General features: G+C 35.7%; 1 protein-coding gene across 13 annotated transcripts in view; it reads right to left on the reverse strand.

Moving 5' to 3' along the window:
• BIRC6 (baculoviral IAP repeat containing 6) overlaps positions 1–23,878 on the reverse strand; it is a 195,149-nt gene that overhangs the window by 131,395 nt on the left and 39,876 nt on the right. For 6 of the 13 annotated variants that reach the window (XM_030035314.2, XM_030035306.2, XM_041128483.1 and 3 more), the window contains exons 12-23: positions 19,190–19,415; positions 14,648–14,808; positions 11,557–11,688; positions 10,179–10,310; positions 9,717–9,895; positions 8,979–9,115; positions 7,972–8,133; positions 7,727–7,858; positions 7,360–7,457; positions 5,968–6,115; positions 1,490–1,623; positions 235–381 (exon numbers count right to left, since the gene is read on the reverse strand). In XM_030035314.2, coding sequence (XP_029891174.1) covers positions 235–381; positions 1,490–1,623; positions 5,968–6,115; positions 7,360–7,457; positions 7,727–7,858; positions 7,972–8,133; positions 8,979–9,115; positions 9,717–9,895; positions 10,179–10,310; positions 11,557–11,688; positions 14,648–14,808; positions 19,190–19,415 — 1,788 coding nt within the window. The remainder of the gene's footprint in view (positions 1–234; positions 382–1,489; positions 1,624–5,967; positions 6,116–7,359; positions 7,458–7,726; positions 7,859–7,971; positions 8,134–8,978; positions 9,116–9,716; positions 9,896–10,178; positions 10,311–11,556; positions 11,689–14,647; positions 14,809–19,189; positions 19,416–23,878) is intronic. The other 7 variants (XM_030035307.2, XM_041128484.1, XM_041128481.1 and 4 more) reach the window with 5 other exon arrangements.

Genomic DNA, 23,878 nt, shown 5'->3' on the forward strand with positions numbered 1-23,878 from the left:
TATGTTATACTCTCCAATAGAAACAAATTGATTCAAATTAATAAATTTGGAATCCAGTTTGTTAAGTTCCAAGAAGTTTAACTTCATATATAGAACTATTTAAAAAAACCCCAAACTTTTCAACAATTATAAAACTACAGGCAATCTGTTTGTCAAACAGTGCTCATTATGTCCAATTAAAAATATAATGTTGTAGAACTATACCAAGTAGAAAAAATGAAAAATTGTATATACCAGTAAACGTACTTGCATCGTCCCTTTCTATTCTAGTTCCATCACTTGTTGAAACACAGGTAAAGTGCAGAGGTTCAACTTCCAGAAGTCCAGTAAGGGAAGTAAAACTACCTTCAGCAGCTGCACAGCTACTTATTTTCCCATTTCCTGAAAAAGAAATAAATATCTGCACGATCAGCTAATGTTTTCTTGATAGCGACATTTCAAGTCATGAAGAGTCAAAAGGGACAACTAAATATAATCCACATTTTATTACTTTGCATTGTGGAATAAACACCATAACACTGTCACATCCACAATATAAATGGAAGTATATTTTAAAATGGATAATGCTGCCAAATTTGAACAGAGTTATCTTAATAGGTCAAACTATCAAATGTGACAACAGAAGCGTAGTGTAACCTTTTTAATCCAGAAATAAATTCTATATGGATGCTCTGTTCTTTCTACACTGTGAGAAAATTAGCTTGCAAAAATACACTGATGTTACTGGAAGGAAGAGAAAGAAAACAACAGACTTACTAAGATCATACCACAAGTTACTGTAAAAACTAGACTATTATTCAATATACTAACAAATTCAGTGTTATATGGAGGGAGGGGTGGGAAGGAGATGGACAAGAGCATACGAGAAAAGGATAGGAGTCACTATGACTGATGAATATGCTTGCTACAAAAAGAATTTACTGACAGGTAAAAATTGTCTCATTCTTAGGACATTCCATGGCCTAAAGATTCACTTATGAACTAACCTGAGAGAATACATACAAATATGCTCTTAAGGTATTTTAATGCCTCTGAAACAGAAAAAAACCCCTCATTAAATCTGTAATATTTAAGTAGAGTGTGCCATGTGGCAGCTTCCCAACTTCAGAAAAATCCCTTTAGGTTACTCTGCCTATGTGATGGTTGCTAGTCTAAATGAGTAATAACATATCTCAAGGAAGCTGCTCAATAGAAGTGACAGATGCTTCCTAGATGACTCTGACCCAGGGAATGATAGCAGCCTTACTGTTTAATCTCTAGCCTTTTGTTAGATCTTCTGCAGCATAAAAAAAGAACAGATTCCAGAAAGAGGCTTTTTTCTTGCCCTAAGGGCAATACAAGAGATCTCTTGAAGCAAGAGAGCATCTTGAACTTCATTATGTACAGCTATAAAACAGATGGAAAGTATAAAACCACATCTTCACTAAATGAAGAGAGTATAATAGAATTACCAATTCTTCCACAATAGATTACTGTTAAACATACATACCTGACAGAACATCAGACAAATCAATTTCATCTGACTGTACTCCAATGCTGCTGTTGTATACATTTTTACAAGAAGAGCCACTTATTTCCAAATCAAACAGAACTGGATCAAAAGGCGAACTATATAATCCATATCTGCAAATGGAATAAGACAAACAGCACTATTCAAACAATAAGAATCTATATAAAATTATTTACTGAAAAAAGCCAAGTATTTCATCATCAGGATTTATTATATTCCAAAATACTATTTTCATTCAATTGACATATCTTAGAAATTACTATTTACTTATATTTCATTAAAGTAATTTATTAGGTGACCTTTTCAAACAGCTTATGGTGCTAAATAAGTAACTCTCTGTTACTAGTTTTGAAGATGTAATACTGTCCTGCAAACATGACACAATCACATTCAGACATGGAAACTAGAACTACAAACCTTAGACAATTAGCCACAGCAACATGAACGCCTGCACATGGTAAATCAGACATTTATCTGAAGTCAATAAAAACACGGTACTGTTTTCCAAAACAGCAAAACAAATTCCACCTCAGCTTTTCTTCCAGCTGAAGTAAGAAGAAAAGAGGAAATGCTGCTAGGGATTACCAATCAACACTTACGAGTACTTTAAATATCTCAACAGAAAAAAAAAAAATCTCATTAATCCTACTCTGGCAGTACCACAAGGGGAAGAAATAATACAATCACTCAGGTGACAAGGTGGTCCTAAAACAATTAAGGTTTTATAAGCCAAGAAAAAGGAAAATCCAAAGTAATTACAAAATCAGTGTTGGTTTTTTTGTGTGCCAATACCTATCACCAGCAACTGACGGGGGGGGGGGCGCAGAAGGAAATCAGGCCAAATTATTAAGCAGGACTAGAAAGAAAAAATGTGTCTGTGCAGGTAGAAAAGTGAAAAACTTCACACTTCGACCGGCAAGAGCCAGAACAAATATTAAGTATTTCCATGAACAAACACACCAGCAGCAACAGGAAGTTCCTCCACCCCCCTTTTTCCTTCTCCCTCTGAGCAGCTTCTCTGTTCTTTAGCAGGCAAGGAAAGCCCCCAATAGGTAATGCTGAGAAGGCTGGAGTGTTTAAATATCTTTTTTGATCAAGTAGTCACAAAAGGATAAATGTCTACACGAACACTACAACACCAGCAACAAGGTAGAACAGGTTCTAGACTTCTCTGAATGTTAAAATGCCTCCATGTTGGCTGGGCTCAATGCTTTTTGCCACACAATACTAAGACTAACTAGTCAGAAAATGACATTATACAAAAGGGCAATAATTGCTACTGATCTTCAAACCCCCACCCACCCAAAACCCCATACATTCCCCAATGAAGTTACTTACAAGCATGTACAAGGTAGAAAATTTAAGATGACAAATTTATACTAAGAAAAATACATATTGGTTGAATCTAGGTTACTCTCTACAAGCATGTACTACACAGAAACAGTGCATACTGCACATCTAGCAAGAATGACGTGTTTGCTGCATGACCTTTCCTCATAAGCAAAGCAAGGCAATGTGCTACTGTAAAGTGGCTACTAAAACACACAAAAATGCTCAGACAAAATTCAGTAAGGTACCTTCACAGCCTGTTTTAGACCTCAGATTTACAAACTCACTAAATTAGGTCAGCTCAACATTAACACTGATTACTTGCATGATTTAAGTGAGGAGTTCGATTTATTAAGTAAGCAGGTGATAAAACCTAAAAAGGGGTTGCAAGAGCTTTGTAGAATGGGATCAGAATTTGAATGTATTGTAGAGAGTTAAATATATTCTGTCCGACCCAGAGTTATTTCAATAAGCATAGTGCCTTTTACTGATCCTTCAGCAGGAATGATCAGGTTCACAGTTTTCAGCTGCATTGGCGACACTTTTCAGAAAAGGATATAGAAGTTACATCAAGAAAAAACAAAGAATGAATCAACAATGCCACATAAAAAAAACCATCACCCTATTAATCTACGCAGTAATGAATATAAACTATGAGAAATAACTCTTCTGCTTCAGTCAGAGATCTCAACTGGAATAATGTTGACAATATTGTGTACCACAGTTCAAGGCAGATGAGGACCAGAGAAAACAGCTCAAGGAAATGCTTTAAGAACGACTACAGATCTAGAGAACGTGATCAAGATACATACATCCTCTAGACATCCAAGATTTGTTAGGAATTAAATAATCTGCTCTTTATCACCAATGTGGACAGGACACAAACATTAAAAGGCTTTAGTTGCAGCAAGGGAGTTTTCAGATTAGACACAGGCAGAAGGAGACAGTTCAAGTGTTAATGGTAAGAATAATTAAGGCATGTAATAGCTTACAATATTTAGAATAATTAAATGCCACAATCACTTTAATCAGGTGCTTTCAAGAACAGGCTGGAGAAATTAGTCAGATTTGCTAGAGACAAACCAACCTGCTTTGTTGTAGGACAGCCTAAAATACTGTCTGAAATCCCCTTTTTGTTGTTCTCTGAACTGCAAGTCATGTAACACACCCAACTGGCCTTATTGTTGCAAGTTTTACTTGCTTTATTTTGGCACATGATAGTAAAATGAGTACAACTCTGCCTTAAGACAACATGAATGTGTAGATCCTTTAAGTAGACATCTGTTTTTATTTGATTACCAAATGTTAGGCTATTATACCTGGGAACAATGACAAAGAAATAAAAAACAATACTAGAAACTCTGCAACACAAATGCACACAAATAGATTAAAAAACAACTCACGGAGAGAGAAGGGGAAAAGAGTAAAGCAATGGCTGCCTACTAACTAATATATTTTTTTAAAAAAATATATATTAATACTTACCTTCTACATAAAAAACCAAAGAGAGAAATGACAGTATTCTCTTGATCTGTAGACATATAAAGGGAAGGCCAGTAACTTCTGTCTAAATCAGTAAGCTAAGTCAAGAAATAGTCCTTGCTAGAGAGAGCGCTATAGTAATCAAATACGGGATTAGACAGATGTGTCTGCTGCTATTCTTATCCTAACTATGCGGACACTGAGTTAAAAGAGAAAGCAAATTTAGTTCCAAGAAGAAAATCAGTAAAACACCATCTAGAAACATTCAGAAAACCCAAGCTTGAAGGATCCCAAGAACAGGTGCTCGCTTCAGAAAGCCTCCCTTGAGATGCAGACAGCTGTGTTCTCCACTAAATGATCTGAAATGTCACATGTGCCAAACTCAGAAGTGGGCAACTGGAAAGGAAAGAAACTTCTATTTCACATATGCTGTTTAAGGGAGGTACTTGGAAACAATCTATATGAAGGAACAAGTCAATTCTACAGAAAGGTGCCATTCTTATATCAACTAGAATTTTCACATTTTTCTCCTCCATTTGGTTTCTAAAGAAAATTCAACATGAAAATACAAAACCTTTTATTTTTCCAGTTAATTTTGTATATATTTTCAAAATTCTCCATTATCCAGTCACCATTTCTATTGTTGGGATAAATCTAATCAGCTGCAAGGATTGCAGATAGTGAAATAAAGTAACAGTTGAGAAGAGGAGCATAGTAGAGAACATGACAAGGATCCAAGTATAACACCTGAGAAGTTTTTATCAAGTATTTTGGGATTATAGTCCTTTAAAAAAAAAAAATAAAAACAACAACCCAAAACCCACCAAAAATAAACAAACACCCCCCCCCCCCCCCCAAACTTAGCTTACTAAATTTTCAATTTGATCTGAAGATCCTGAACAAACCTCTACCAAACCTCTTCTACCTTGATCTTGCTTGACTTGGAGGGAAACTCTTGCCCACAAATCACAACTGAAAGAGCTGTCTAACAGCAGCATGTTCCCATCATCGTAATAAGGCTTTGCAAACTGCTGGAAAACTGAACCACTAGAGATTTATTTCCTTTAGGTATCACGTAAATCCAAAGTTAAATGGCCAATCAGTTCAATATGTAAAAGATGCAACATCACAGTCTGAAATGACATTGACATATAATTTATAATAAGAACCTGCATTCCCAGTAAATTACTCCAGGTCTCTACACCTAGAATCTGGCCTTTAGTTGCAATACATTAAATGTATGGCTAGCTTGCAGAGAGACTACAATTTTGTGTAGCATAATGCAGAATTGAAATTATTCAGTGTATTTGATTCCTGCCCATACTCAAAATAAGACATGCTTTGTTAATCCTTACACTAAAAGTCATAAATACTAACTTAACAATTGCACAGACTTCAAACATTACATACACATTTGCTGATTTAAAGTGCACTGTAAATTGCAAGATAGCAATTAAATTCACCTTTTACTTTGCACAAGTCAAAACTATTTTCCAGAGCTGTATCAAATTGACCCTTGCTCATAATACAGCAAAATACATCTGTTTTTTTTAAACAGCCAACCTTTTTCAGAACACCAGAGGATGGCATTAGACAGTTTGTATGTTTGTTTTTATTAAGTTTACAACCACCACATTTCTTAGTACCTTGTTTGAAGTAATGCTTCCATAGGTGTTAGGCGATCCTGCAACTGTCGGGACACAGCAGTTAGCAGTGATGCACAAGCTGTACTACATCCTGCCAAATCTTCATCCTTTACATAATTCAGCAATACAAAATACCAATACACAGATCCTGCATTAAAAAAAAAATTCATTTCAGGTGAAAAATGATGTGAATTTTCCACTCGGAAAACATACTTTGAAGCATAATCAATGGAAGTGATAAATGAAGTATCTAATGGTTACTGAATACAGATTAGGAAGCATTCTCCCCCTCCCCTTTTCTTGAGAGACTTCAATTAAGAATCATTCTGTAATCATTAGTTTCCACAAGTACTTCAAATTCTCTTATCAACTAATTCATAATTGAAGAAAAAAAAGGTTCCCAAGACACAGCTTCACACATACGTCTTGCATCGTTTCTGCCCACTGCTTCTACTAAGCACAATAATCAAAATCCTCTTGATACACTAAGGTGCTAGGCTAGGGGTTCCAATCCCTTCAGAGCCAAGCCTTACTCTAGATTCAACTCTTCCTCTCCTCTCACCCTCTGGTTTTGGCTGCTGTCTCCTTATTCTGTATGTGCTGGAGGCACTGTTTACTTACAGATAGTTCTGGGAGCACAGTGCAGTGGTTTTGTACAGAAATACAAACCTCAGCTTCCTCCTCCTCCTCTGCATTCCATACCCTCAATAGCAGCGTGTTAAATGTTTCTACCTGGGTGATAGCACAACAAGCATTTCGGACTCCAAACTAATTTTCCTGCAAGACCCCTTTGTGCTGCCAAGCTAAATGCAATTCAACAACATCATACTGTGAAAAACACAAAGCAGGTCTTGCCACCCCAAATACAAGTGCTAAAGTCATCTTCCCATTCTACCTGGCACTCAAAAGGCTTCAACAAGGTGCTAAGATACCATTGCTCTGCAATGTAGATGAGGAAGGAATTTAATCTCGTTAAAAATTTCCTTTTGGTGCAGAAGTAACCGAAGTGGATTGCTAGTTGGACGTCATTTGGATAGTCAGGCTCCCTGGAATACATCTCCTAATTTTCAGAAATAATAGACAATCCTGACTCTCACATCAATAGAATCTGTTGTTGCTGAACACCTTTGAAAATTCTTGCAAAACTTCCTTAAGCTCTCCCAAAAATGTCAGTGCCTTAGCACTCTGTTTTAAGCAATGTGATTTGCTTAAAATTCTATCATCCACAAATGTATAATTCATACTTGGTTACCACCAGACCAGATCACTCCAATAAGCAGTTTATACCAACTAAACAATTACCTAATTCTTATTTCACAAGAGAGTCCAACAAAACATGCCAAACAACAAATGTGCTGTGTATTTTTATGACAACAAACATCTTATACATACCACCTGTTGCAGCAGCAGGCAAAAGAGGCATATTGTCAAGTAAAGCTTTTAGAAGAACTGATCCAAACCCCTGCTGACTGGGGTCACACCTGCCATTGCTACAAAGAAACACAGACACTTAAACATTTAATGAAGTAATAACAAAACATGAAATCTCCTCCAGAAGATGAAGTTCAAAGACTTACGTTCTTTCCAGTCATACCCTAACACATTTTAACTCAAGAGATCTTCCAGATCCTTTTGCTTTATAAATTCAATGTTAAAACAGTAACAAACGTATATACAATTCAGACTGCATGCAAAACCCCCAAATATATACAAAATATAAATATATAAAAATAAATATATATATATAATTAGCACTTACCTGATGCATAGTGCAAGAAATCGTGCACATTTGTGAGCTATGCTCCGCCCAGCTTCAAAGAAGCAAACACGTATTATATCAGAGACACATTTACGTGTTTTAGAAAGCAAGCTGTCATTTCCTTCCTTTGCGCTGTAAAAACAGGTGGCATACTTGACATAGAGAATCATGTAAAACTTTATTTTTTTTAACAGAGCTGATACTGAGAAATAGTCATGCTAATTTAAACACAATTTCTCTCTTACCTGCCAGGTCCATTTGAATACACTCCAGCCAGCCAACAAAGTGTGTCTAGTACAAGACTCTGAGCATGTTCTGTAGTCAGACCATCACCTGTTTTCTTGCAAAGAGTGGTGAGCAGCTTCTCATGGAACTCTGAAAACTGTAACATGGCACACCGTTGAACTCTAGGGAGAGGGGGAAGGAAATAAAAAAAAAACACAAAAAAAAGAATTATCCAATATAGCCATTCTCCCATTAAACTGTCCCTCCAGCTTTGTATCCTGTCTTCAGAGCAGCAAAAAAAAGATGCCCAGATGAGAGTAAAACTAGCACACAAGCATATATGATACTTACCGTGCACACATACTCAATACTCCTATTTTCTGCTCACAGAACTTCCAACATTACTGTATATTCAGTAACCTTCAAGGAATTATTTTTTTTTCCTATTAACTTGTACAGTAACTTCTAAACCTAAACAAACTTTCATCATCTACAACACTCGTTGGCAACCATTTGCCATGCCTCTTTGCAGCCTCTTTGACCTCTTTAAGCCTATTACAGCCAGTGCCACCATTGTGGGGTGGCAGTTGGTAATACAAGTTAAATACTGTATGATTTATATTTAGGTCTGTAGTACCAATCCATAAAGACTTTAACCAGTTTTTTGAGTAACAATTTGTTAGTTAAAATTGATTCTAAACTTTTTGACAAAAATATACTCTCTGCTGTAAGAAACAAGACAACATGTGGAACTAGAAAGGAAAGATGCTTCCTTCAAAAATTTACATTTGCCTTTTCAAGTCAGGCAAATAATCACTCAACATACAATTCCATGCATGGTGTTATTCTACAACTTGCACAGCATAGTGCCCTCAAACTCACAATTTACAGCATTTTCCATAAAAAATATGTTTATAAACTGACAACTTGAAACAGTGGTTTGACCTGAGCTATTCTGAGAACTAAGTATTTTATGAGAAGTGTAACTAAAGCTAGCATTTTTTAGAATTAAAAAACACCTACTAACCTTTCCTTTGAAATGGAAGTTTTTTTAAATCTTCGAATCGTTACAGAGACTTCTTGAAGTAAGTCACAGCCTCTCAGATTATCTGATTTTCTTGAAGAATTAGTGGCTTCAATTTTGCTAGATGGCTTTTCCTGATTCTTTTAGGGGAAAAAAATAATTCATGAATCAGATTGGTTTTAACTGCTCCATTTGTAAAGCTTGTTCAGTGAAATGCATACAGTTCAGTAAAATCCCTCACTCAGTTTGAGCATTGTACTAAAACCAGACTACTTTTATTCACTGATTTCTTTAATACAGAACATAAAATTTAACAATGTTCTATAATTTATTATGTTCTAACCATTCTAATAATGTCCACAAGATGTACACCGTATCATCCAATCTTACAACTACAACAATCAAGAGTAAAATACACACAGACACACACACACACACAAAAATCTTTGTAAAAGGATGAGGCTTATCAGCTACTAAAAACATTCATGGAAACAGAAGTTTTGAAAACAAGTGTTTAGAATGGGAAAGTGGCAGAACAGACTTTTTCAACTAAACTTGCACAGAAGAAACAACTTAGAGATGTTGAACACTGACTCTTGAAGGTGTTAACACAGTGTCAACTCTTAAAAAAGTAATTTTTAATGGATCTTAATTGTCCTAACACCTGTTTCGTTTTCAGATTACACAAATCATACCAATTCTACAACTTTAACACAGATGTCTGTCTTGGCTCTTCATTACCTTGCCTGCTGCAACTTTTGCCAACAATGAAGCAAGGGAATGGCCCTTGTTAGTCTGAGGTTTTAGAGATGGTATTCTAACAACTGGTCTAATGCCACCATTGCAGATTTCTTCTGTTCCTCTATCATTCACTGCTTTAACATGAATTAAAAATGAGCGGTACTTGCCACCAGCCATGCCTAAAAGTAGGGAAAAAAAAAAAAGAGGAGGGGAGGGAGGAATTTGCATAGTTTACTAGGGCAAGTTGTAAACAGATTTCAACTTCACAGACATAGTGTACAAGCAGAGCTCAACTACATTAATTACAGTACTTCAGCATCAGTTTGAAAAGGTAACACACTATTGTTATACACCAAAATTTGTGAATGTGAAAATAAATACAAACCAAAGTCTGACTACAGAAGTATGAGATGCACTTTAGTCACACATACTTCATGTGAATAGCATAATAAACTGGTTTACCTTTAACAAGCTTTGGACTTGTTAGTGTCAACATTCCAGCATGTCCTGATAGATCAAGTCCAGTAGCCAGCCATACTGGACCACAAAGTATATCCTCCTTGTGTTCCTCCAGAAATGGACACAATCTAAGACCTTAAAAAACATGAGTAATATGGACCTGAAATACTCATAATTAAGTCACAAATTCTGATCATTTGCATGGGTTAAAAATACACCACGTCAAACTCTGATCACTAAATACATATAAACTCTATATCAAAACATTAACAATTACTTGAGGTTGAGTTCTAGCCATTTTCCAGTGAAATCAATAAATGTAAATAACAGTTTTCAAAGCATTTTCAGTTATATTATATAGATAGTATGTAGGTTGACTGGCTCTCATCAGAGCCACAAAATACACAACTGATAAAATGATGAACCAATATATTTTGATCCACAACTGTCACTGGGTCTTTTCTGAAGCAGGACAGAACTGTTTGGGGAAAAAAAAAAAAAAAAAAAGGACTAATTTGTTTCTCCTGTGGTATATTGAAATTATTGAAATTATCATTTGCTCATCTGCTGCTTCTTTCTCAGCATGAAACACCTCCTTCCAGCCTTTTTCATTTATTATGCCTTTGATCCCTCCCCTCATCGTTTCCAACACCTTTCTTGGAGTCATAGAATGGATTGGGTTGGAAAGGACCTTTAGAGTCATGCTCTAGATAAGCCTGATCCCATGAAAGAAAAGGTGTAAAGTAAGACTGTTGAAAGGACCACGAAAAAGAATCATAGATCTGGAACTGATTCACTCCAACTACCAATTTTTAGTCTGTAGCTCTCCTCACTCAGATCCAATCTGATTGCCTTTCAGAGTGTTTCTAACAGCTTTGTGAAAGAGTAGTGCTTAATAAAAAAGGTTATAAAAACAGGCACAGCAAGTCTGATGTGGCTGAAAGTCAACATGACCAGTTATGAATTCTTTACTAGCTGTTTATTATTTTTCTTAGTTTACAGCAGCAATCTCTACAAAAGCCAGGTATGCAAGGAAAAATTCTATTAAAACTATATAAGGAAACCAAGTAAAATACTGCTGAAACAGGCTAAGAGTTTAAGTTAGAAAGGTGCCATTTCAATCTATTTCTAAATTCAAATAAATACTAATCTGCTTTTAAGCACCAAATCTCTCCAGTAGGTTTTGGGGTTTTTTTTTGGTGTGCTTGTGTTAAACTTTCAACTCATACAGTAAACATACCAGTGAGAGAGGCAACATTGAAAAGGGCTGAGAAATTAGTCTATTTTAAATGGCTGAGAAATTTTTGCACAGAAATTCCCACGTATTATTAAAAAAAGCAAAAAGCAAGCTCATATTTTAAACAAGATAAATAAAACTTACATTGTGGTTCCTCTACATCCATATACTGCATTTCTTCATTGAATTCAACCAGTCCTGGTTTTCCATTTCTCTCCACTTCAATATTATGAGCTGGAGATAAAGGAAATGTGATCTGTCTATCTACTGCTGCTTCTGGAAATAAAAATATTAGCAAGATTTCATAAACATTGCTTAAGGCTCACAGAAAAAAGAAGCAGTAGTTTTCATAGCAAATTTATCAGCTTTCTGCCCAAACCACTATTTTTAATATAGGAACCACAAATACACAGAGGCATGTTTCTGATATTAGGATTGCAATTGAAGTTGCAGCAAATAGTTAAAAAAATATTTCTTTGAATGACTTGTAAACAGCCTGCTTTGCTTTAACACTACCCAAATTATTTTCTCCTAATAATCAACTGCAGATTACTCCTAAGTAATTAGATTCCAGTATTGAAAGTTTGATAATTTAAACTGAAAATAACTGGATTGCTCCTGGTGAACATCAGACATTATTTTGATAATACTTAAGTACTGCTCTTTTTTCAAATAAATGGTTGTCATGAATGATAGATGGAGAGGACATGCAAGCAAATGAACAAGAAGCATATACAATGAATTAACTGCCAGATCAAAAATCTTAGTTCCAAACCAGAAGAATTTTGCCTCTGGCCTTCCTGTTATTACACACTACATATTTAACTGGTTCCAGGGTTCCTGTCATACAAAAAAAGACTGAATAAATTCTCCCCTACACATCTTCCTCAGGTCTCATTATCTTAAAGTTTCAATTCCTTTCTCCCCCTTATGGAAGGGGAGAAGGGAAGCGGGGAGGGGGGCGGGGAGTTAACTGTATTTCAGTCTGAAGATTTTATACATTTTCAAGAGCCACCAAACAATTCTGAATATTACTTCTCCCCGGGATTGGAACATTTTGGTTAATATCCAGCACAGATATAAATTATCTAGGTTTGTCTTCCCTTATAATGAAATCACTAGTACCCTATTACTTCATTCAATAGTGCATACAAAAAAAGGCAAACGTCACTAAGGTCCTTTTGCAAAACCAAAGAAATTGAAGAAGGGTAGGAAACAACCACAATGCAATAACACTTGAGAGCACGTTGGTTAGTTGAGGCTCCCCAGTCCTACTGAATCAAAAAGAAACAAAGACCTTGCCAAGGTTGCCTCATAGGCGCTCTCACAACCCCCAGCCCTTTCTAAACTGCCTGTGTATACCCTGGCCCTCCACTCCATGCTTTCTCCACCCTATCCATAACAGAAAAAAGCAAATTCCACTATACTGCATTTAAGGAAGTGAAATGTCACTTTCTGGAAGAGCTCTGTAACATTTTATGAGCAGTATGGTGTACTGTTAAGCAAATGAAATGTCACTTTCTGGAAGAGCTCTGTAATGTTTTATGATCAGTATGGTGTACTGTGAAGCATCCACAGAAAGCTCTGGTAATCTACTTCACAGCCAAATCAAATGTCTTCAAAGAATCACCAACTCATGGAACTGTTTGCTTAGAAATATTTAAAACTGAAACATTAAGGAAAAAAAGTTTAGCTTTTCTTCTACTGTTTTGTTTCACAGGTAAAGATTTTCAGATTAATTCTGACATCCAGACCTGCAAATGGACTGAATTCTGAAATTCATGCTGAAAACAAAGCAGGTTCCATTCAGAAAAGCAACACGAACTATCTGTCTTATTTTTTGCTTTGATAGAACAAAATTCTGCTACATGTTAAAATTAAGGTTTTACTTCAAGCATTAAACAAAGGAAGAACCTGCAAGAACACCTGTTGACTGCTGTCTTGCAGTCACAACTAGCACTTCTGTTAAAACTCCTAAACCATCTTGTGTCCTAAAAGAATATGCTTTTCTCCAAGAATATTAGTATGCTAGAATATTTTATTCTTGGATAACCACCAGTTTATAGGATTTCTTTAAAGAGCATCTCCAGCACACTTTTTTCTTGTTAAACACTGGGGGATGCTACAGAGTGAGAAGTTGCATGAAAGCATGTCAATGATCTTTGGATGCCTGCATTCTTTTTTAAAATTTACAGCTCTATTACCCTTATTTAACTGGGGTGCTCTTACTTAGCATCTAAAGAAATAGAAAAAGACAAAAAAAAAAGCTTTTATAATCATGCTTACTATTCTCCCCAACACATTTTATATCCAGCAGCCAATTTAATAATATCCAACAGCAAGATTTCTCTGAAATACCGAGTTCCTAGAAGCTTTTCAAAAAGAGGTTGTCAGATAAAGATAACCAATTAATACCTCAATAAAAGGAAGTGCCACATGTAATACCTTCCATCCCTAGCAGACAGGGCAGCAGGACATGCAATGAACACTGTCACCACAGGAAAATCCCAATGGAGGCACAAACTATTCCATATCAAAGAAGTGACTTTTCAATTTATGCTACCCCCTCACAGGTTCCCCGAGAGCTAGTAAGATGCAGAGTCCAGCTAGGAGTCTTCCCAAGGCAAAAGCATTCATAACTTTGGTCTACCCAGTCAAAGCTGCAAGGAACAAAAGATGAAATCATACTGCAGCTTTCACATAGTTTAGTTAATGAGCCAGATGATGAGAGAATTCCCAAGGAAGCCAGGTTTTATCTACTGCCATGAAAAAAAGCCTTGCTATTTTCTCTTATGCATCCAAGAGGCACTGGCAAATAATTTCCTTCTGTGACTTGGAATAATTTATTATAATTTTTTTAAACACATCACAAACTTGAGAGCCCCATTTGTTTCACCAGTCAATCTCTAGGATGATTTACAATTGACAGCATTTTTTTGTAATGACTATAGGATTCAAGCACTACAGAATAATAATTCAGTTCAACCTTTTTGAACTATGCATTTTTATTTGCATAAAATTCAGGATTTTGAAACTGTACCCAGTTTGTTTCCCCAATTTACATTCAAACATGTTAAGTGAAAACAGACCACGATGCTGAGAAAGAGTAAAATAGAAATAAGTAAAACCTAAATATTTACACAATTTCAAGCAATTCTTCTAATATATATCACAGAGAATAATGAGTTTGAGAAAAGAAATAATATTCTGAAAGATACCTTAAGTTCTTTCTTACCATTTACTTTCCCTAAGCCTGGAGCTTTATTTTTCAGTAAAGTCACTTGAATCTGGGGAATATTTGTGATGTTTGAATTCAAAACAAATTTGAAGTCCACATGTCCAACCATACAGGCTTTTGGTAGAACCAGTTCAAAGACATGCTCATCCCAGCTGTTGCTGTCAGGAAAAAAAGAAAATGACTCTGTGTTCAGAGAAAATTCAGATCAAGCAGGCAGCATTATACAGTGCATTCTCCATCTACACACACTTTCTTTAACAAGAAGAAAAACTTATTTTGCACTAGTTGACATCTACATGAATTTCTGAAGTAAAAGTCTTTCAAGCTGCAGTTAACAACATTCATTTTGTGAAAAACACATTAAAAGCCAAATGGTAAGAGAGGGAAAATCAATGTTCAGATAATAGTAGCTGTGGAAAGATTCTCTACTACCTTCATTACAGTACTGTTTCGATAATACTATAAATACCAGTTACTCATTTCTAGGAAAAAAGGAGGGGAGGGTGGGGGGAACACCAAAAAAGGATCAGTGAAGTATATGAAAGCATGATAGTAACTACCTTGCAATCTCTTAAGTTGGCTTTCTCCATTGGTAAGGGTTAAACACTGTCGCTTCCCAGTGGTACAACAGCCACATGCAGGAGACTCAAAATACTAGTCTCAAATTATTTTTTTAAATACATTTGATAATTTATACAGTATGAGAAGTGCTTCTTACCAGATGCACACTCAGAAGCCTGCGCTCTGCAAAATGGGTGCAGCTTTCTTTTAATGAGTCATATTTTCCTTTTGAAGCCAACTTTGGTTTACACTGAAAGTGTAAACTTGACATAATAAATACCTCTCAATAACCAGTTCCATAATTTGATACACTAAGGTTTGCAAAAAATAGTTCAAACCAAAAAGCAATTCTAATAAAACTAATCGTGGGTCAATTGTCACATTTGTAAACCTTTTTAAAATAACTGCACTTCCAGATCTTCTCAATTTATCAGTAAATGATTTTTTAAAATGTAGTAACTTTGATAGTCTGTGATTATTTAATTGTATAACTGAGAACATTAAGAAACTGATAAAAATTGGTTAGATGTTTTTCTAACATCTAAATTACAAAAAGGTATTTTAAATCAAATATGCTACACATCAACTACTGTGCAGAAAACCATTTTAAAATAGATTAAGGATTGGTACAAATATATTTAATTCTTTGCATTTTTTACAGCAATATCTGTGATGGCCGTATCTCTCTCAGGCAAGTATAATACAATTATAACAGATTCCAGGTACACATGAAATGGCACACCAGCTTTCCAGAACAAGCAACATAGAAAAGCAGTGATTTTGGGAGGAAAGGTGGTCAGAAGCAAAAGATGGACAGAAGAGAGCTTGCGGTTATGATTTAAGAAGCCACAGTGAAAAATTTTCAGCTAACTGTACAAATATCTCCTGTAAATAAGATATAATGAAAATTTATCCTACAACTCCAGGGGAAAAAACCCTCTGTTAGCAAATGTAACACTAAAAACTTCAAATCACTCACTCCTCTGGCTCGGAGAATATGTAGCGCAGTGCAAAACAGGGAGAGGTTTGGAGGTGTTTTTTTATGTCTGAGTATTCCTACAGGTGTCATGCAATGCATGGACCCAATGAGACATTCAAAGGAGCAAACCTTTGGAAAGACTAAGTAATATTCTGCTCACCCAGTTTTAGTTAAAGATCTGGTACAAAACCAGAAATTAATAATAAACCAGTCTGCAGTAGTCTTTTGTAGTCCATATGTTGCATATGACGCAGACTGCCATACTGAATTACGACTGTTACTTGTCTACCCGAGAAATCTATTTTTGACAGAATTCAGCACCAGATGCCCCAAAGAAAGTTTTAAGTACCTCTCAATAGGCATGTATGGAATAATGACCCTCCATAAAGGTCTCACATTAATCCAACAGTGAAGAGATCATCTTATACCTGTGGCAATGAACTTCACAATTTAATTCTGTGATGATTGAAAAACTCCACTTTAAATGTTTTTTTTAATTTCTCATAGATCTGTTTAGATGCATCCTCTTTACTCATGTATAAAGTTTTAAAGAGGCAAAAAAAATAATTTACTTCCTTATTATTTTCTCAATATTTTGGCATACACATCCTAAATATCACTTCTCTCTGATAATCTAATGCAAGTTCTTTTAGCAACTTTTCTCACCTTTGAAACCCTTCTAAATCTATAGCATCTTTTTAAAGAAGAATACACAATCAAGACTGTTCTAAATGCAAATATATTGTCATTCTCACAACTATGAAATATTTTTCCAACGCACTTCTTCACTCCTTTTCTAGAACATCTCATCAACGTTTGATCTTCTGCTACAACTGAACTTTGAGCTGCAGACCTATTTCCAGAGTTTAAACACTGGAAATCACATCAGTATGTAGCTCTTCCTTCTTTCACATATTTTCAAATATGTCTGCATAAGACTAATACCTAAAATATTTCCTTTATAAATTTGAGAAAAAAACAGGAAACTCAGATGTCACTGCTTTATCAAAGCACATTAGGAATTCATGTACTTTTTTTAGAAGGATTAACCCAATTTAACATTTCAGTTAAATTACCACTGAAGGGGAAATATTGACATGTAGATAATTCATCAGGTACACCAGAGTCTGCTTTTTCTGTTTTCTTTGTTACACAGCCTTTTTAAAATAACAAAGTAGAACTGAAAGAGCAGGAATGTAATATAATGCCATTCCCTAAAATACATTTACAGGATTATCTCCTTCTATCTATTTGAGAAACAAAAGAATTACCTTACTAAATTGCATTACTCATCCATCTAAACCTGTAATCCCACCTCTTTATAGGAGTCAGTATGAGACACTCAGAAAGGAGATAAAAGGAACCTCATATTAAGGACCAACAAAATAATCCAGAAATCAAAGTTTCTTCCCAGATAACTTTTAATTAAGAGCTAATGTTGCTCTCAATCTTAAGATTGTATATTGTACCCTACAAAGGGACTGTAATTTAATCATTTTCATCATGAATCATTTAGCAGCTGTCAAAGATTTCTAGTACTAAACCAAAACTTTTAACTTCACCTCTTTAAATTCCTGTTTTACTTTGCAGCAGGCATAATTCTTTTCCTCTAATGAAACAATATTCATAAGCTAATGTTCCACCTATCACCTTCCAATTAACAGCTATTACCTTCACTGTTTGCTTCCTTATATCTTCATATTGGTAGCTTTTTACTCTTCAACTGTTGCTGAACACACTGGATAATAAATAGTTTTAACTGGAAGTTATTTTGCAAGGAACCACCTCCTTTCTATTTGTTACATACAGAATATTTTACTTACACAAAGAAAACCCACAAGATAGATAAAGGTTTTCAAGCCTATAACACACTGCAAGTTTTTATCCGTAGCTTATGAACATTTAATTAAAGCAAGTTCTGCTCACATTAGGTGTCAGCCCCAGAAATGCCTGCAACTATTACCTTCCAGACCTGTTTTCCTACTTGGAATACTTCATTATCGCATGCTAGCTTTCACTTATTTATATGACAAGCTTTTTTCCCCCCACATATGATCTCTAGCTCCCCTAGCATCCTTCAGCTATTTCATTGTTTCCACTGGATGGGCATTTAGATTCTACATTGCTATCCGAATCTTATATGTCAGCAGGACAGATGTGTGACAGCCTGACCCAAAAGAACCTATAATGCCTTATTACACACGTCCCTTAATAAAACACACAACAACTTATATCTGTATTCTGTTTCTCCAAGTATTTTTGAGAAAAAACTATGCAAAGCTACTGCAGGTGGGTTTTAAGCCACTCTTCAAGGAGACTGCAACACTGCTACTCTAGTCTTTAGGATCCCAGAGGAATTCCAAGTTCTCATGCCACATGTAAAAAAGTAAGAAGTACTACACATACCATGTTGGTGCAGTTCATTTCAATGAAAATATTGCCTAAATTTTAGCACAGCTAGGGCTCTATACTGGCTTAAGTAAATGTCTCACATACAAAGATTTAACTTGACATGAACAGACATAAATCCAGGTTCTATCTTCACATTTTAAAATAATATGATTCCATTTAGGACAACTAATTAGTCATACTGGCACCAGCAGCTTGCATTTTCCGATTTAAAAATGTACCATGAATGTGTGTATGCATAAGAAGGGTGAATGAGACTTTTATAGAAACAATCAAGAATATCTGCAATTCTGGTAAATATGCTTGTCTAATTATATACTGAAATTGCAACATTTGGCCAACAAAAATACACAAATTCAAAACTTGATTTTTCAATTTGTTTCAAGGTGCACTAAACCAACTCTGGCAGTCTCACAAAGACCTATAACGCAAACTACCAAATAGGGATTATCATCTTTGAAAGTACATATTCTTAAACTGGCACACTACTTAAAAACCAATTAAATTGCATGCAATTTGTGATTACACCAGCTATACGAACTAGTTAAGCAACACACACATGATTCTTTCTGCACCATTACCCTACCTACCTGTCTGTCTGTAGCTTCCAAGTTCGAGTGTGCTGAGCTGCATCCCCATGGTGCTGCTGGTGCAAATGCTGTGGATGACGCCTTTGCTGCTGCTCTTGCTGGACTTCTACCCAACAGGGAGGGACAGTGGCTGAAAACCGTGGCGTCAAGGTCTCAAAACGGGTCAGTTCCACAAGGGATGTCAGAGTTTCAAGGGAAAATGGCTGGTCCACCAAAAGATCAACTCCTGAATAATTACAGAACATACATTAATTACTACACAGATATTTTTTCCAGAACACCCTATAAACAGTTTGAAATATATCCAAATTGCTATAGGTAGAATTAACTACATTATATGAAGCTTCTCTAACACTCTCCCCCAAAAAACCCCAAACAAAAAACCCCTCAAACAAACAAAAAAATGACAACAGCAACAAAAATAAAAAACAAACACAATCAACCAAACAACCCTAGCCTTGAAGCCAGAATCCTTTGAAGGCAGCTCATTTGGAATCAATTTTCTAAGTACTGAGCACTCTGAGCATGCTGTCTGGGATTCAACCAGAAGCATTAGGGAAAAGTAATTAGCCAGCTATACTTTGATGATGTAAAGCTGATTAAAACATTTTTTTTTTAATACCACTGTTGACTCAGATTTAAAAAAAACCATGAAAGTTTTATATTTCATGAAAACAGACATATGGAATTACTATGCAATTGTAACATTTTAATCACTGTTTAAAACATTACTTTGGCACTTGCTTATCAATATAGACTTGTTTTATGGTGGATTACTAGAATGTTTTGGAAGGCTCCCAATTTAGCTTAAAAGAGGGGTAAGTGAAAAACAAACGTGCTTTACGTAATGCACTTAAAAGACACTGGGCCTAGACAAGTATTTTGTCTTCTGGACTTCATATTGAAGTCTTGTTCTGAGGAAACAAGGATATTAATTGAAGTAGTACTGAAAATTAAAATATCCCAGGGAGACAAACACCTAAAGAAACATTACAAAAGAACTCTAAAAATAATCAGGTTTCCTCAGACAAAAAAAAAAAAAAAAAAAAAAAAAAAATTGAAAAACTGAGGGAAAATAAGATATGCACAATACCAATTTTCTTCTATTTCAAGCATGTTCTCTTAAAAATGCATTTTTGAGAAAATCTTTTACTTGCAAATAAATGATGGTTTTCAAAAGGAGAAAGTTTGCTACCTGACAACTACTGTCACCACCCCAGGAGACAAAAAAAAAAACAAAAACCCCAAAACCCCACCAACACAAATACTACCCCCCAGCAAAGTCTGAACCTAGAGGCTATCTTGCAAAGCAAGCCTGGTTGAAAACAGAATAATAACAAGATTTCATCCTTCAGCTTGAAAGTAGAAAGGCACATGCAATTCTTCCCGACAAGTGGAGAAGCTCAAGATGAGATACCCAGTCAGGCAAAAAAGTCACTCTAATTGCAACAACCAGAGTTTTCTACTTTTCACACTAGGAGGCAGGAAAATGCTGGAGAGATTAGAAATCAGAAATGCTTTAGAAATTTTATTTCAATAATAAACACCTTCATTTCTTTTACTGACAAATGTAAACCTCATTAGCTAGATGACACTGCAAAGAGAAGTGAGATCATAGCTCAAACTGTGCAACAACTCTATCTTTGAGTAGACTGGATTTTTTTCTGCTTCATTCTCGCTCCCCCTTCAACAAAAACAATTACAAATTCAGAGCATTCAGGGTAACCAGATGTAATGTGGTATCAACCCCTAAAATTGAAAAATGAAGGACTTTGCTTTCCAGTGCTGTCAAGTATACTTGGCTTCTTTTACAAAATTACATGATTTTTGTTATACTGTAATAGCGAGTTACGACAAGCTGAAGTTCTAATAGCAAACTTTTAATAGAAAAAAAGGTTTTAAACTTGTCAGGAAAACTAATATTCTTTTTCAATTTACTTCTGAAAAAATTATTTTAGATCACTTTACCACAAAAAACCCTCCACTCCTTAGAAGGAAATAACAACTTTAACCTAATGTAGGATTTACAACTCAGTAAGGTTAACATATTTCCTTCTAAAAGAATACAATTTAAAATGCATCCAAGTAGTAAATGCAAGCTAGAAAATAAAATTTAAGAAATACATTCCAGAATGCCAACAACAGAGAAAAATAAACACACGAACAAAACCCACAACAGATATGAACAATATATGGACAAAAGCTTGTGCTTGTTGCTGTGGTTTCTATGCTGACTACAGCATCATTTAGCTGCAGTTTCAGAAACACCAAAGTGATTTCATAAAAACACCCTGCTGCTGCCTGCCATCAGCTGTGAACAAGATATATAGATCAAGACCTCATGCTCAGTCAGATCCGCCTAGGAGTTCATTTCCCCAAACAGAAAGCTTTCTGTTGAGTTATGTCTGTCTGAAAAACATGCTAAGACAAAAGTAGAAGAAAAAGTTTTTTCTGCTGTTTAGTACTTTGATTAAAAGAGAAGCAATGCTGATGTTATAAATGTTGGGGGCAATATCTGATCATGATCCATACACATGCTGACAGCTTCATTACTTAGAAAATGTTTACACAGTCCTAGCAATCATTCGCACATTATATGCTAAGAATCCAGTATTCTTGACTTTAGTATCCTTAACCCAGATAGTTCAGACTAAGAGCTCTGCAACTACCATTTGGTTTCAACTCTTCACCCCAGCCCCCTCATTTCAGCATTGGCTTCCTGTGACTATTAAGCTTCTCTCACAGCTTTTAGTGGCTCAGTTTGATGCCACAGCAGAACAGTAGTCAATTTATCTGATCACTACTGTGTATCCAACAACTCTTTGAAACCATTACAGACCAAGATCAAGCAATACTACACTCTCTGAATTATATGACTACTTAAAGGAGGACCTGCCACTTGTGGACAATCTAAAGATACAGCTACTTTGAAGTCTATACGTAAGTAAATCCCTTTCTTATTCCAATAAGCCATATTCAAGCCTATACTGAAGGCTGCATGGGGAGAACAAGAAAAAAACAAGAAAAATTTGCCCATTAAAGTACTGTCAGAATTTAAACAGTAATGATTAATCTGATTCATTAGGTTAGTCAAAGTTACCATTTGATTGGAAGTCACTTAAATCTGCTGCTAAGCTACTGTACAGGGAATGCATCTATTGAAGCAGATCTATGTCCTGGATATTCGTATTTTCTTTATTGCTTTATTTGCCATTAGCAGAAGAAGTAACGTGAAGAAGAAAGCCACAGAGTTCTTTCCCCTCACATACATACACTGGTTTATTACCTAGCGTTTTTCAAACTTCAGGAATGGCTCCTTTTGTGAAAAAGAGGAGGAACAGGAGAAATCCAGTCCTCAAAGCAGAAAGGATGATGGCAACTGCTGTACTGCTGCTTACAGATAATCTTATGACAAACAGCATCTTTTCCTTCCCTCTTGATCACTTCTTGTGAAGTAAAATCAGGGGTCATACAAACACAGCACAACACAACTTGAAGTGTTACAAGGCTGACAGCAAGCAGGGGTTTGGGGAGAAAGACAGCAACTAGCCTGTCGACAACAAAGATGCCATAACCCAAACCGGTCCCTGTACTGCCACTCAGTCCTCTCCCAGCTTTTTTTGTCCTCTGCAGCTGCAGGCAAAGACACCCCCCACCACACACATGCACAGACAAAATTAACATCACTTCTCTGAAATAGCCATAGCTACATGAATGATTTCCATTCTATCATTGCTTTATCTTCATGCTTTATTATTTATTCTTGTATTTTATATTCTAGGTCATTTATTCCCAGTATATCCCTCTTTCTGTCACAACAGACATGACCAAAACCTCCAAACACCAACCCAACTAAAATCATTATGCTTTGTGTCTCTATCTTCAACAATTGCAGGTTAAAACAAAATGAAAGTCATGATAGTTTTACAGCTCTCAAACTTTAAAACCCAAAGCAAGACTATACATATATATATATGCACTTTTAAAACCTCGGCATGACTCAAATCTTCCTCAGGCTTAACCAGCAAAATTAGATTTGTTGTTAAGTTTTATTAGCGAGTTATCTACACTAAAGCATCTTTAATGAGGGCTGAGAAAAGATTGAGAGGCCCACAAAGGAGCTCCCATAACCTGCATACTCACTGTTCTGCCTTACATGCAGGAGGAGCCCCCTCACATTTTTCCCCTTCTTCCTGACTACAAAAGGAACAACCCTCTCACTCAACTCCTTATTTTATATAAGTGGGCCAGGATACTATAAAAAGCAGCAGTCTGGTGGCAGGACTGGTATATGAGAACTGCAGTAAAGACAAGACCTAAATATGATGTTTAGGGTAAAAATAGAATTTGGACAATCAGAAAATTATTTCTTGCTGTCCAAGGGCAGACAACCTTTCCAGGAAGGAAACTAGTAGGTAGGTAAATGACAGCAGTATTTGAGCATAGCTCAACCCAGACAAACTGCTTTAAATAAATAAATAAATAAATAAATAAATAAATCCAAGAGTTCACATCAAAAGCTTGATTTATCAACAGCAGCTGCACTGCTTGAAGTATAAAAAGCATCAATTTCACTGTGTGCAACAACAGCTGTTGAATACATGTTTTGTACAGTTTTATTAAGTAGAGCTGTACAGCTTCTGCATGAAACTTTAAGACAATTTTACATAATGAACATATGATTTTAAT

The sequence above is a fragment of the Aquila chrysaetos genome, chromosome 13 (assembly GCF_900496995.4).
Source record: "Aquila chrysaetos chrysaetos chromosome 13, bAquChr1.4, whole genome shotgun sequence".
Lineage (NCBI taxonomy): Eukaryota > Metazoa > Chordata > Aves > Accipitriformes > Accipitridae > Aquila > Aquila chrysaetos.